The sequence below is a fragment of the Falco punctatus genome, assembly GCF_963210335.1.
Source record: "Falco punctatus genome assembly, chromosome: 3".
Taxonomy (NCBI): domain Eukaryota; kingdom Metazoa; phylum Chordata; class Aves; order Falconiformes; family Falconidae; genus Falco; species Falco punctatus.
In genome coordinates, this window is record NC_137582.1 from 66,380,692 (window position 1) to 66,393,372 (window position 12,681).

At 33.4% G+C, this 12,681-nt stretch overlaps 1 protein-coding gene across 4 annotated transcripts in view; it reads right to left on the reverse strand.

The window, feature by feature from the left end:
• The window catches only part of RTTN (rotatin), a 94,809-nt gene that overhangs the window by 29,081 nt on the left and 53,047 nt on the right, over window positions 1–12,681 (reverse strand). For all 4 annotated transcript variants that reach the window (XM_080381142.1, XM_080381143.1, XM_080381144.1 and 1 more), the window contains 4 exons: window positions 11,526–11,684; window positions 10,076–10,147; window positions 6,462–6,654; window positions 4,135–4,217 (listed from right to left, as the gene is read on the reverse strand). In XM_080381142.1, coding sequence (XP_080237268.1) covers window positions 4,135–4,217; window positions 6,462–6,654; window positions 10,076–10,147; window positions 11,526–11,684 — 507 coding nt within the window. The remainder of the gene's footprint in view (window positions 1–4,134; window positions 4,218–6,461; window positions 6,655–10,075; window positions 10,148–11,525; window positions 11,685–12,681) is intronic.

Sequence of the window (12,681 nt, forward strand, 5' to 3'; positions counted from 1 at the left end):
CTTACAGGAAAAAAAAAAAAAATTACCACTTTTATAAATCACCTTTGATAAGGAGTCTAGGACATTGTACCTAGTAAAGAATATTTACTACTGCCAACATATTCTTTCTGGGAGCAATGAAGCATTCTGTTTAACAACAGACTTTGGAAGAGGGTTTTATTGGGGAAAAGAAAGGTTTGTTTGGGGGGAGATGATGACTGCAGATTAGAACTAACATAAAAGAATACTAAAAATTGTCCGAGTGGAAACACAGGAGAAATGTAAGGGGTTTGGTCTCTATCAACTAGATATGAATAAAAGGTCTTTTCTTAACCTCTAGTATAAAAATCCCTCTGGCATTGCTTTAATAGGCTTGCAGTGATTAATTCTATTCAGTTCTCTTTTCAAAGATTTAAATCACTTAACTGTATAGCACTTTGGTAACCATGGTTCCAGAAAATAAAGCACACATTTTTATAAAATAGCAGGAAGATTTCATAGGAAAGAATGGCCAGGACTTAAAACTATCCCAGAAACGTTTGTAGATCTTTAACTTGCACCATCTTTAGCTCAAGTCTAAAGAACTGCTCATTTTGCTAAGCTGTCCTGGGCACAGAACAGCCCTAGTGTATTTATGCACTGTGAAGGAAGTTGGTATCTCCATGCTGCTTGGTATTCTCAATCGTACATACTAAACACAAAACAAACATGTTAAAATAAGAGTAAGGATTTGTCCTCTGAAATGAGAACATAAGTTATTGTTTAAATTATGAATTCTATAAAAGACAAAGCTTTTTAATCTTCTCAGAATTGGACTTTTTTCAGTATCCACATTCCAGTTTACAGAAAAATAAAGATAAATTTGACAAAAAACTGCAATCTGCTGAGATCTTAAAGACACTAAATACAGTGGATATGAGTTAACAGAGTACAGACAATCCAGCTACGCTGCTGTCTTTTGCATGACCTTGAATCATTGATTTCAGCCCCACATTGCTATTCTTCATAAAATGGACAAAATTGTATTTATGGCCTCTGCAAGACCTCTGACAGACTATTTTATAAAATTAAGTTTTAAAAAAAAGAACAATTTCTGCCATTAATATACTTGCTTTATAATTTTCTCAATTTTACTTTCTTCAAATTTGGGGAAAAATTTTGGGATGGGGAAAACAGATGAAGCCAAGTAGTAATTTAGATATTACTTTCACTAAAGGTCATAGAAACCCTGTATGAAATCAGCCTTTGATAGCAGATAGCTCAAAGTATTGATTACATGAAATATGAAAACATAGAAAACCAACAGTGCCTTTTCCTTTTTGTCAGAACTTTTTTTCAAATATATATATATAGAAATCCAGCAAACCTTTTCACAGAAAAAAAAAAACCCACAAAAATCAGTAAAAGCACATCACTTTTGCTTCTGCAAAGATCTTCAGTATATGGCTTACTGAAGAAAAAAGCAGCTTCAGCTTCCTAGACCGAAATTCATGAAGTGAATGCATATGGACATATTTAAAAGAGCTTTTTAATTTGTTGGAGTTTTTTTTAATTTTATTTAATCATTAGAGAAGAGCTTCTGACAGAAACAGTTCTACTTGGTTTGATAGCTGGTAAATCTAGATTATTTCTGGCTTTTGTCAACAAATCTGTACCATACACAAAAAAAAAATAATAATAAAAAATATCCCTTCAGTAAGACCAGCAGACGGCCTCCCCTCTGTGATGGGGAAAGCATGCCATCTAGTGGTCTTGAAATAACTGCATCTTCCTGGTACCATCAATACATAAAATTTAGAGATAAACCTCTATAAAGTTTTGGTAATGACTTCATAGATTTCTTTTACTTATATATCAAAATGGAAAGCTTTGGGCCAAACTTTAGGATCATAAAATTGCAAATGCCTGATTTCAGGACAAGTTGGAATTTTATTTTCAAACTCTACTAGATGGACTTTAATAGTGATTAACTGCCCTCTGAAATACAGTTTGTATGAAGCCTCAGTTCCCTTCCTCTACCTTTCTTCTCCTAGTTAATACTGGCATCAGGACATCAGACCTGTACATCTTGCCTTCCAGCTTGGAAACTTACTCTCTGCCATGTCAGCACTGGTATTTTTTTAAAGGTAGAAAACCTGGTTAATAAAAACAAGAGTTTAACACTGCTAAAAAGGTCCATGAAGGACAAACAGAAATAAAATTAACTTCTATAAATGAGAATCGAAGTCTTTGTGTAAAATCTTCATGTGTATCAGGGGAAGATGAAAACAGAAAAACCCTAAACTGGAATAAAATTCTTACATTAGATACAAGAGCATACCCTTTAGAAATATGAAGTCTACAACATCTGGAAGACTGATACAAATTGAGTGTATCTTAGTATTACACTGTGCTTTCCATTTTAAATAATTAGTTGTCCGTTTGTTAAAAGGAATCATAGAGTTATGCCTTTATATTAAACTATGACACTACTCTACACTTATAAATAAACATACATTAATTTGATCTAATAGATTCCAAATTAGTTTGTCCTTTTTTTAAGCTACTGAAGCTGAAGCAATTTCATGTAATGAACTCTTGGACTGTTCATGAGAACTCAGGCACAATTTTAAGTAGATAAGAAACTCAACTCTGATAAGAATTACTGAAATTTAACTTTTCTCTGAAGTAACATGATCAAAATGATTAAATTTGTTCAACTCTTATTCCCATAAGAAAGTGGCACTCAATTTTTTCAGTAAAAACAATTGGGAAACAATGGCATTTAAACAACCTGAGATTCTTATGTAAATGTTTTTTTAAACAGTATCATGTTAGCATCTACTTCCTGATTTACATGCACTTTAATTTTAGTTTCAAATATTCAGATTTCAATACTTGTGTTTAAAATAGCTCTAAAGTTTCTTGGTGTTTTTTTTTTTTTTTTAAAAAATGAAAATCAAATTCATTAATAAAATCTCTGAAAAAAAGAAATTTTAGCTTAAAACTAGAGTATACTTTCTCCTCAATTATTAAAAACATGCCACATAGCAGTAACAGTTCTATATTTATAATATAGAACCAAAACAGTAAGGAAAAATTTTCATTGTGAAATATTTTGAGACAAAATTTCAGTACTGGGTTTTCTATGTTTTTTATCACAATCCACAACAAAACTGGGCATAACAATTTTAGTCAATTAAAAAAATAGTATCTTGTGCTTTATCAGTCCTTGTCATATCAGTACACCTGTTTAACAGAAAATAAACTTCTCAGCTATGATATTATGGCTTCCATATTACATTAGATGGTTAGTAATAAATCACAATCTTTTAAAGAAAATATAAAATTATTAAAATGGATTTTTATGCAACATAGGAATTATGCTTCAGTTTTTGAAAATACATGATTCTTATCAGGCAACTAATGTCATAAAAGCTTCCTCCACAGCCTGATGTGATACTGCATATCTACTCTGGAACTGTAGGAATGTATTTGAATTTCTTTTCCTTTGCATTTGCCGTCTTGAAAGACAGCACATGTTTACAGCCTTTCATTGCAGTAATCATCCTAGCCAGAAACAAATTTTTCAAGCAGCCACCTGCTTTCTTGTATTTTCCATGTCTATTTTGGGTCTTCCAAACACTTGTGCCACTTTTATATTCTATAAAAGCATTTTCAGAATCTAGAGTTTATTATGACACAGAGTATAATTTTAACCCAATGTACTTATGTGGCTTTGATTGATTCAGTTCTGTAGTTTTGTAGTATAAATATAGGTTCACTCTGAAAGGACATTTTTGATAAAAGCAGCAGAAATGACAGCTATAGGTGGATAAGACTGCATTTTGTTAATAAAACCAACTACGAAGTAAACTCTAGAGACTATGTCATACTGTGAAAAGATACAGAATTCAACACTGCCTCATGCATTTAGCTAGTCAAGGTAAGCTATTTTATTTATTTCTGCTCGGGTAAATAACCATACACGTTTTCTTCAGGATTTTAAAGCCACTTCAGAGTAAATTTCAATTTAGTTGCAGCTTTTTAATTTTCAGTTTAATTTCATTTTTGTTTTGTTGGGGTTTTTTCAGCATTTGTAAAACTGCTAATTTTCTTCAAAGCATTTCATGAATAACTGTATATTTAAGATAAATATATTACTCTGCAAGTTACCATAGTTTCAGATGTTGACTGAGAATGTGAAGAATGGCTTTGACTGGATGGACCCTGCCCAAGATTAAAAGAATCATCAAAATCTGTAGGAAAAAAAAGAATAAAAATAAAAAATGAACAAAAAAAAGTTCTCTTTTGCGTTGCTACAAGACCAGCAGAGCATAACAAGCTTTTCAAAGGATTGTTTCAGTGAAACAGAAAAGTAGCCAGCCACAGTTATCCTTCTGAAAATCTCAGTATATAACCCTTCACACATCATACTTATGAATTCTTACTCAGCAAATCCCTTGAATAAACAGAAATTGAATAAAATATAATTTTCAGCACAACATTAAATAAGTCTGGGAAAAGCTACACTTAGCTCAAACTGCAGTTGCATAGCCTTTAGTCAGTCATTTGAAATAGTTCAGATTGAGTTTTATTTAAAATGCAATAGTACAAAAGTATTGAAGATACTGGGGTCTCACAACACAAATATAACAGATATCCTCGACTTCAAAAAACTTCAAATTCACATTTTAGGAGAGGCAGTTTCAAGAGAACCCATATTCATAAATATCATGAAGGCAGAACTGCTTTGTGAATCTGTTTCAGAAGAAAAAAGGCCAAGAATTTAATAGCACAAACCTGTAAATAGGTTTTGAGGCTTTCATTCGTTTAGAAGAATGAAGCACTACATTTCATGGATTCTGAGTGTCTCTATGTGTATGTATGGGACTTCTATACATACATATCTTAGATAATTACTAATCCAAGCTAACTAATTTTATTTTTAATATAACTTTACAGATGAGGGTTTTTATATTCCTGAAAAAATGAGGAAAATACACTGGGGGAAAAATTACAAAAATGGTTTCACCAAGATAAACTAAAGCAAGATCTTCTATTAAGAGATTACAAGGGACCTATTAAAAAGCAGAAACAGGTCATCATAGATAAACAACACAATCCTGAACATATGAATGAAAGACTTAAGTCTTTCAAGCACTATAGTTTTAGGGATGGAGCAAACACTATCCTGTGTTCCATTTTTTAAATAAACAAAAAATTTGTTTCTTATTCTTGAAATATCATAGATTATTCTTCCCCTTTATTTCAAAGCTCCTGGAAAAACATTTTTTTGGATTTGCTTTTCAATGATCTGATAAAATCTGTCTCAACTGCTCACTGAAAAGTTCTACAATCCTGGCGTTCAGTGGCTCTTAGATATGATATTGCATCAGCTAAAAAGACTATCAAGCAGCACAAATAAGAGGGCCATGGGAGGAGTGAGATGTGTTGGGCTGAAAAAATTACACTTAGAGATAAATAAAGCAGCCATAGAAGGAACTGAAGACTTTTATGGCTGGAATTTTGTATACTGCTGAGGTACTTCACTGGTCTCTCAGTGAGTTAACCAAGAATATTTCTTTCCCTTGTGACTGACAAAGTCATAACTTGGTAGGGGAAATAACACTCCTCTTCTGTTCGTGTTTCTGTAACCTAAGTTTAACAGAAGCAGACCTACAAGAACTGTTTAAATCTGTAGCCTTGGAAGATGGAAATACAGGAACAGGCACACAAAAAAGAAGGAAACCAAAAAGAATAAACTTACTCATTTTCACTCCTTTGTTCAGTTTTTACCAACTGAGCTCTCTGAAGAATTTCCTAGCTTTCTAAATTTAAGATCATAATATGTATTTGGACAAGAATGTGGGTTCCCACAATGCATTCCAGTAAGACTTACTAATATTATTCAGAAAACAATTAGTCAATGAAAAAAGTCAGATCTAAGATACTCTAAGGGTGTATGGGTTGAAAAAAAATAAAGCTATCTCTGTATTAAATTTGATCAGCCTATGAACCAAATCATATCTGAATGTCTTAGAATGCAGATAACTTCAGTATGAGTAGGAGTGGACTCCAATATACGTATTTGAGGTTGAACACATCAAGAAACAGAAGTTGGAGTCTTGAAACAGTCCATACATGTCTTTTTCCTAAACTTTCATTGTACTGGTCTGTCATAAAGTCATAATTGTGAACAGTATTTTACCCCCAGCATTTTGCAAGAAAGCATACTGCATAACCAGTTACACCTTTTACATTTGTAACTTTTTAAATATATAAATAACAGCTCAGAGCTTTTTCTGAGATATGTTACACTAGTGGCTTACCTACTTAAATCCTCAGAGCAGTATTTTGACTTAATGGCATATTTAAGTGCATGGTTTATATATTCATTTTCAGTTCTGTTTGCAGTAAGAACTATTTGAGGTAAGTTACTCAAAACTGTAAGTTATTTAACTAAGTTTAAAGTACTACAGGATTACATTAACATCACTTACCAGTTATACCACCTTTTTGTATGATGAGGTTGTCTTCCTTGGAAGAATTCAAATCAAAAGTATAGCAACCTAGGTAACAATGTTTCACCATCTGATTTACATGTTCATAGAATCTGCAGTGATACAGAAGGGCCTTAAGTGCAGGTTTTCCTGTCTGAGAGAGGCCAGATTCTTCGTCATGTACACAGGGACCCTGAAGACATGAAATTCACAAACATAATTTCTTAGAAGGAATGTTATACATAAACTGTTAATAAAAAAAAAAAGTCTAATATTGTGTGTGTGTGTATACATAGCTGGTTTACAGGCTATAACTAATAGATCCCAAAAATCAAATGTAGATTTTGTTAAGGCTGAGCTAAAATCATAATATTTTTTAAAAGCTGTAACGATTTAGCAAAATTGAAGTAGTTATTTGGCCCCTGAGAAATTTGTTAATAGCCAAGTACAAAGGCATGGAAAGCTATAAATGGATGGCTTTGATACAGCAAATGCATCAGAGGACTTAGCAATTTTAATTTCTCATTTAATTCTACTTATACATATCAACTCATGCAAAAGATTTCTTTCTAAAAAGAGCACACTTGTGCTAAGAGAACATTAAATACCCTGAAAAGGTCATCCTATTCTAAAGTATACTGCCATTACACTACAGTAGCCATGTCAATCTACCATGATAAAAGATTTATTTAGAAAACAAGACATAAAAAGAAAGAAATTCTTCTTCAAGAACTGTTTTCAGTCATTTCTTTTTAAATACTGACTTCAGGGAAAACTTTCTAGAGCAGTGGATTTACACCTGAAAAGAAAGACTTAGTAGTCTTATCTCAAACAATTTGATTTGACGACTGCCTTTGTAAGTGTATTTCTGCAGTTTTTTCTGCAGAAAACAAGAAGTCTTATTAAGCTACAACATAACCTGGTTTAGACTGACCATAAAAATTAGAAGAGTTAGCTGGTCTTTTGCCAGCAGACTGAGCAAAAGTTGAAACCAATTACATCCTGGAAGGCAGTTTTAGGAGGCATCTTGCAGTACTTCAAAAATAAACTAGTTAAAATTATAGCAAGAAGATTAATCAGTGCTAATCAGAAACTTCCTTTGGCAGTCAGGAAAAACCAGAGGTAGACCAACTGCAAATAAGTAATTTGAAAACCACTATTTGTCCCCAGAAGGCTCTAGATCTCCCCCAACCTCTCCATTTACATTGAAATTAAGCTTACCTTCCATGAAAACAAAACAAAAAACAGATCAAGTAGAAGCAGTAAAACTATTTTGTGTTATAGGATAAGTTATAACCTGAGTTTTAGATGGCTACTGTTCATTCTTTTTGGTTTCTGTAATATACAGACAGACTATTTTCACTATTTGCATTTTACGCCGATTAATGGAGAATCAGACATGACCAACAGTTTGAAGAAGAATGTAGCATTTCATGTAAACTGTTTATGATGAATTATAAAACTGTACTCATACACTGTCAGCAATATATTTAGAATGTATCAACTACAGTAAATGCATACTTTGGAACTTTTGTTAAATTTAGTCAGAATTTTACGATCTAGAACTGTCTTTGCCAGTTTAAAAAGCTATGCCAGATATTTTATTGTACAATGGGGAGTCTGAAGGAGTTACTCAATTACATTTATTAAGTGCTCTGACTTCAGCAATCTTCATACAACACAGTAGGTTGCAGTCTTGGAATACTTTCCACAAGTTGACTTTACTCATGACAAAAAATTTCCTATGCCACTCTTTAAAGGAACATAGCAAAATGAATTATTGTAAAGCAGACCAACTAGATAACAGCAACACTATAGACATTATTGTGAAGACATTGGGGTCTACAAACTATATCTACAGACTTCCCTTTTCCATCCCTGTTTGTCTAAGGGATAAAATGATAATGTTCAACTTTGGCTATGGTATCCTATTCACCTAGATCCACTTAACAGCTCTCCTTTGAATTTGCTTGCATTAAAGTGAACAGAAAAAGCATCTTATTTGGCGCAAGGGAGAAAAAAAAGTGTAACTGTGAAATACAGAATTTAATCCTCGTGGTATCTTATGTTTTTAATTGTTGTTTGTATTTTCGTTTTAATTTACCAGCTACCATAAAGTGTTGCTTCATAGTATCTTTCAGCATGAAACCCTTATTAAGTGATGAGCAATTTCCATTAAATTGCACTTCCTAATAAGAATCACATGGACTCAGAGCTTCTATTAATTGCGCTGGAATTCATCCAGATTTCTGCCACTGAATTCAGTTGTTGAAATGTTTAAAAAAAAAAAAAAAAAAAAAAGACTAAAAAGCAACCTTAATAGAAATCAACAAGTTACAATCACTGCCCCTTGTAAATTCCCTGCCATTATGGATTTAAATAATATTTATATTGATAAGATATAAATCATAAGCAATAAGACTGAAACAAGGGCCAGATGACTTGGACATCATCTTTAACGATCAAACATAAAAGAAACATAAGACATACTGTAAAATGTAATTCTGCAAAAAAAGTGTAATTGATTTTGGGTGCAGCTGAATCATAGATAACTTATCCTAGTAAAAGAACATGAGGTATGTCTTCCAGCACTAATTTGATCTTTTGCAGAAAGGACCAGATAAAACAGCATGTGGCTGCATCCACAAATTTCTTCAAAAAGAACATGCACTGTTCTCACATATACGTGTGAGATGATATATGATCATGAGACATGATCTCACAAACTGGAAGGAGCAAGATGGACAGAAAGAACAGGTATCAGGGCCACAAAGATTTGAAAAATTGGGAACTAAAATCCAAACATCTTTATGTACAATGAACCAGACCTACTGAAAGTAACATGAGATGACTGACTCAAGATCAGAACTGAAAAAGCCTCCAGAGGACCTTATCAATTTACTTTCTCTCATCAGATATTGCGTAAAGGGAGACAGACTCTCCTTATTGGTGTCCAGTGACAGGACAAAAAGGCAATGAGAAAAAATTGAAATACAGGAAATTCTATTTAAACTTAAGAAATACTTTTTCCCTGTGAGGGTAAGTCAAACATTAGAGAAGAGGTTGTGGAGTCTCCATCCTTGGAGATACTCAAAACCCAACTGGACACAGCCCTGAACAACCTGCCCTAATTCGCCCTGCTTTGAGCAAGGGGTTGTTTTCAAGAAGCATTTAAATTGACTTAAGCAACAAGCTGCTTTATCTTTCTTTGGAAAGAGTTGTTTCTCATCATTTATGCATTTCTTTATCACATTCTCAGAATTTCTTCTTCTTCATACCCCTCAAAACATGTTGCATTCCAAGTGTGGGTAAAATAAACAACCAACTTCTGTCCTAAAACATTAATGATCCTGTGTAAGTAAGTATGTTTCCTAGGAGCCCAAAGGTACTACATTCATGAAATGCAACATGTACACAAACTAACTTTGGATCTTTTCTTGAGCTTGCTGGAAGTTTGAAAGAAGTTTGTCTATTCACGTATCTTTCCAAAATATCACCCTAGACATGTAATTTTTAAGCTTATATTGTATAGGTATACTGACATAAGTTTTTATATCAAATAACATCTCTCTGTGACACTATGACCTTTCTCATCAAATGTAATAGTCACTCACTTGCCAAATACAATCTTTCACATCTTCTGTAGGAATTGGAATGACAAGGAGATTCTGTAGAATAAAAGCAGCCTGAAAGAAATGAAAGCATCAATATTGCCATCTAGCCATCACAGTTCAAAAAAACCACATCAGATTGAATAGCACGGTCTACCTATTATTTCATTACTTTAGTCCTATGTTGAAACAAGTAATTTTCATGTTCATGTTGAAAAAAAAAATTAGAAGGATATAACCTAAAACTCCTCAAACTTCACCTATGACAGATGTCATTAGGACAGGGCACAAGAGAAGGCTGGTAAGAAAAAAAGACAAGGAACAGACAGAATAGAAATCACATGGAAACACTACTTTTTATATATATATATATAAATATATATATATATTTATATATAAAAATATAACTAACACATCACTGTTCCAGTACAGTCAATCCTATTGAATAAGGCTTACATTACAAGAAACACTGGAAAAAAATCCTGGAGCAGGAAAATCTAGATAAGCACTTATGATGCTTCACTCTATTGTTCTCAAGTATTTTTTTTTATTATTATAAAATTATTGGGACAATGTGGGGCACATATTGGGGGACACAGACACATACGTTCCAAATATTTTCCTAAGTACATGGCATGTGTGTTTTTCTAATTTATATTACGCACATTTCACATACATGTGGGTGGACTGAAACTGCTTTTTTTATATTTTGCCAATCTTTTGACAATAATTTGACTCTTAAGAGACTACTAACATGATTTTTAAGTTAAAAAAACAATAAAGAGCACATTCTCAAAAGAATTTTGCACAAATAAATTCAAAATATTACTTTGGAAAAATCTAACCAGTTGAGAAGAAACTAACCCACTATTTGCCACAGTTGTTCCTTTTTAGTCATTGAAAAACAAGAAAAACCTTACAACTAGTTGATACAAATATGTAATACTATATTTAAACTGTGTACATGTTTTATGCAACTTTCTACATGCTGCTCTACCAGAGTACAAGCTTTCAGTTTTCATAAATTAACCTTAGTGCCTAGACAAATTAGATTATTTCATAGCTGCAATGAAAAGATACTTACTACAGAACAGGTGACGACTTTGCACCAAAGTGTTCATAAATGGAACGAAACAGCCATTACAATTTGGGCTAATCTGTTATGCTTTAGCAACCTATTTCTCTGCCTGAGTAAGCCTTAGGAGCTTTTAATGTGTTCACTTCTATTGTTTGGATAATTTCTGCTTTTACACTAGTCATCTGTATTTTTGTTGCTTCTTGTGTAATTCTAAATAGGAAGCTGAATATTTATTTTTAGTTAGGCAGTTTTTAATTTAGAAAGCAGTAGTTTTTGTGCAGCATCAGAGAATAGATACATAAATAAAAAAAAAATTCTCTTTAATGAAAAAAAACCCTGACAATCTAAGACTGTTGAAGGATACAAGAAACATACCTCCCTGCGTACCATGCTACATTCAAATTGATCCAGAAGGATGTTCATCACCGTTCCCCACAGCCCTCCTGAAATGTTCTGGCAACTTTCTGCTAAAGCAATACATCCTCTTTCAAGAGATGTAAGAGCTGATCCTATTCCAAGTGCTGTAAATCTCACCTAGTACATACAAACACAACACAAAGTGATATTTCTTACAGTACTTAGAAAGAATACTTTTTTCAGTTATTAAGGTTCATCAACTGAATTTGGAGCTTAAGGGAATAATTTAAGAAGTAATCTCTTTTCCTGTATTTCCCTGGCCCTACACTCATAATCACAACTATGTGTATCTAAAAATGACAGAATTAATAAAACAGATTTTTGAATACTTAAAAATACTAAGATAGTCTTCAATATTTGTCACATTTTACCACTTAAACAGTTCCATTTAGCAAACACATACAATTTAACAGATTTGCATCAAATACATTTGCCCTAAATTTGTCATTCACATAAATGTTTCTGCTTTGCAGCTAAGTAACATCAATGTCAATGAAAACTGCCTAAGAATCATGATCATGAATGACTAACAAAAGCATGGAAGACAGAAGATACAGGGAAGGATTTCTCAGAAGATGTTTATATAGAATCGTAGAATGGTTTGGGTTTGAAAGTACCTAAAAGATCATCTAGTTACAAACCCCCATGCCATGCATGGGCAGGGACACCTTCCATCAGACCAGGTTACTCAAAGCCCCATCCAACCTGGCGTTGAACACTTCCAGGGATGGGGCGTCCATAACTTCTCTGGGCAACCTGTTCCCACGTCTCACCACCCTCACAATAAAGAATTTCTTCCCAATATCTAATCTAAATCTATCCTCTTTCTGTTTAAAGCCATTATCCCTCATCCTATCGTTACATGCCCTTGTATAAACTCCCTCTCCAGCTTTCTTGTAGGCCCCTTTTAGGTACTGTAAGGCTGCTATAAGGTCCTCTTGGAGTCTTCTCTCCTCCCAACCGAACAACCTCAACTCTTTCAGCCTGTCTTCATAGGAGAGATGCTCCAGCCTCTGATCATCTTCATGGCCCTCCTCTGGACTCACTCCAATAGGTCCATGTCCTTCTTATGTTGGGGGCTCCAGAGCTGAACACAATACTCCAAGTGGGGTGT